This window comes from Athene cunicularia (genome assembly GCF_003259725.1).
Source record: "Athene cunicularia isolate RWA chromosome 2 unlocalized genomic scaffold, athCun1 chr2_part1, whole genome shotgun sequence".
NCBI classification, from domain to species: domain Eukaryota; kingdom Metazoa; phylum Chordata; class Aves; order Strigiformes; family Strigidae; genus Athene; species Athene cunicularia.
Window position 1 is genome coordinate 46,296,376 of NW_020799095.1, and position 581 is coordinate 46,296,956.

Here is a 581-nt window from a genome sequence, read left to right on the forward strand (position 1 = left end):
CCCCCCCCCCCCCCCCCCCCCGTAAGTGAGCAGTTTCTCCTTACCTACTAATGTTGTACTCTATCTTTGCAGACTGCCGTTGATGTTTTTAAGAGGATAATTTTGGAGGCAGAAAAAATTGATGGGGCAGCTTCACAAGGGAAGTCTTCATGCTCAGTAATGTAATTCCACTGCAAAACCTGAAAACACTGGGAATACATTCTACCTGAAGAAGCAAAACTGCCCACTATCTTTAAGGATAAACTATGCTTCTTTTTTTTATTTTTTTTTTCTTCTGTTAACCTGAAAGATAAACAGTTGGTTTGGAGCCTTTCCCTTCAGATTATGTTAAACTCTGACTCCTGTGCAAATGGCTTCACTTCCATTTTCAAATTTTAAGCAATCATATTTTCAATTTATATATTGTATTTCTTAATATTATGACCAAGAATTTTACTGGCATTAATTTTTCAGTGTAGTTTGTTGGTTAGAATAATCATCAAAATGATGCATATTGTTACACTACTATTAACTAGGCTTGGATATCAGTGTTTCTTTGTGTTAAATGTATACTTGTAAATAAAATAGCTGCAAACCTTAAA

The 581-nt window shown here is 34.9% G+C and overlaps 1 protein-coding gene across 1 annotated transcript in view; it reads left to right on the top strand.

Moving 5' to 3' along the window:
• The window catches only part of RHEB (Ras homolog, mTORC1 binding), a 28,388-nt gene extending 27,807 nt beyond the window's left edge, over positions 1-581 (top strand). The window contains exon 8 of the mRNA XM_026843523.1: positions 73-581. Within this exon, the coding sequence (XP_026699324.1) occupies positions 73-165 (93 nt within the window). The 3' untranslated portion in view covers positions 166-581. The remainder of the gene's footprint in view (positions 1-72) is intronic.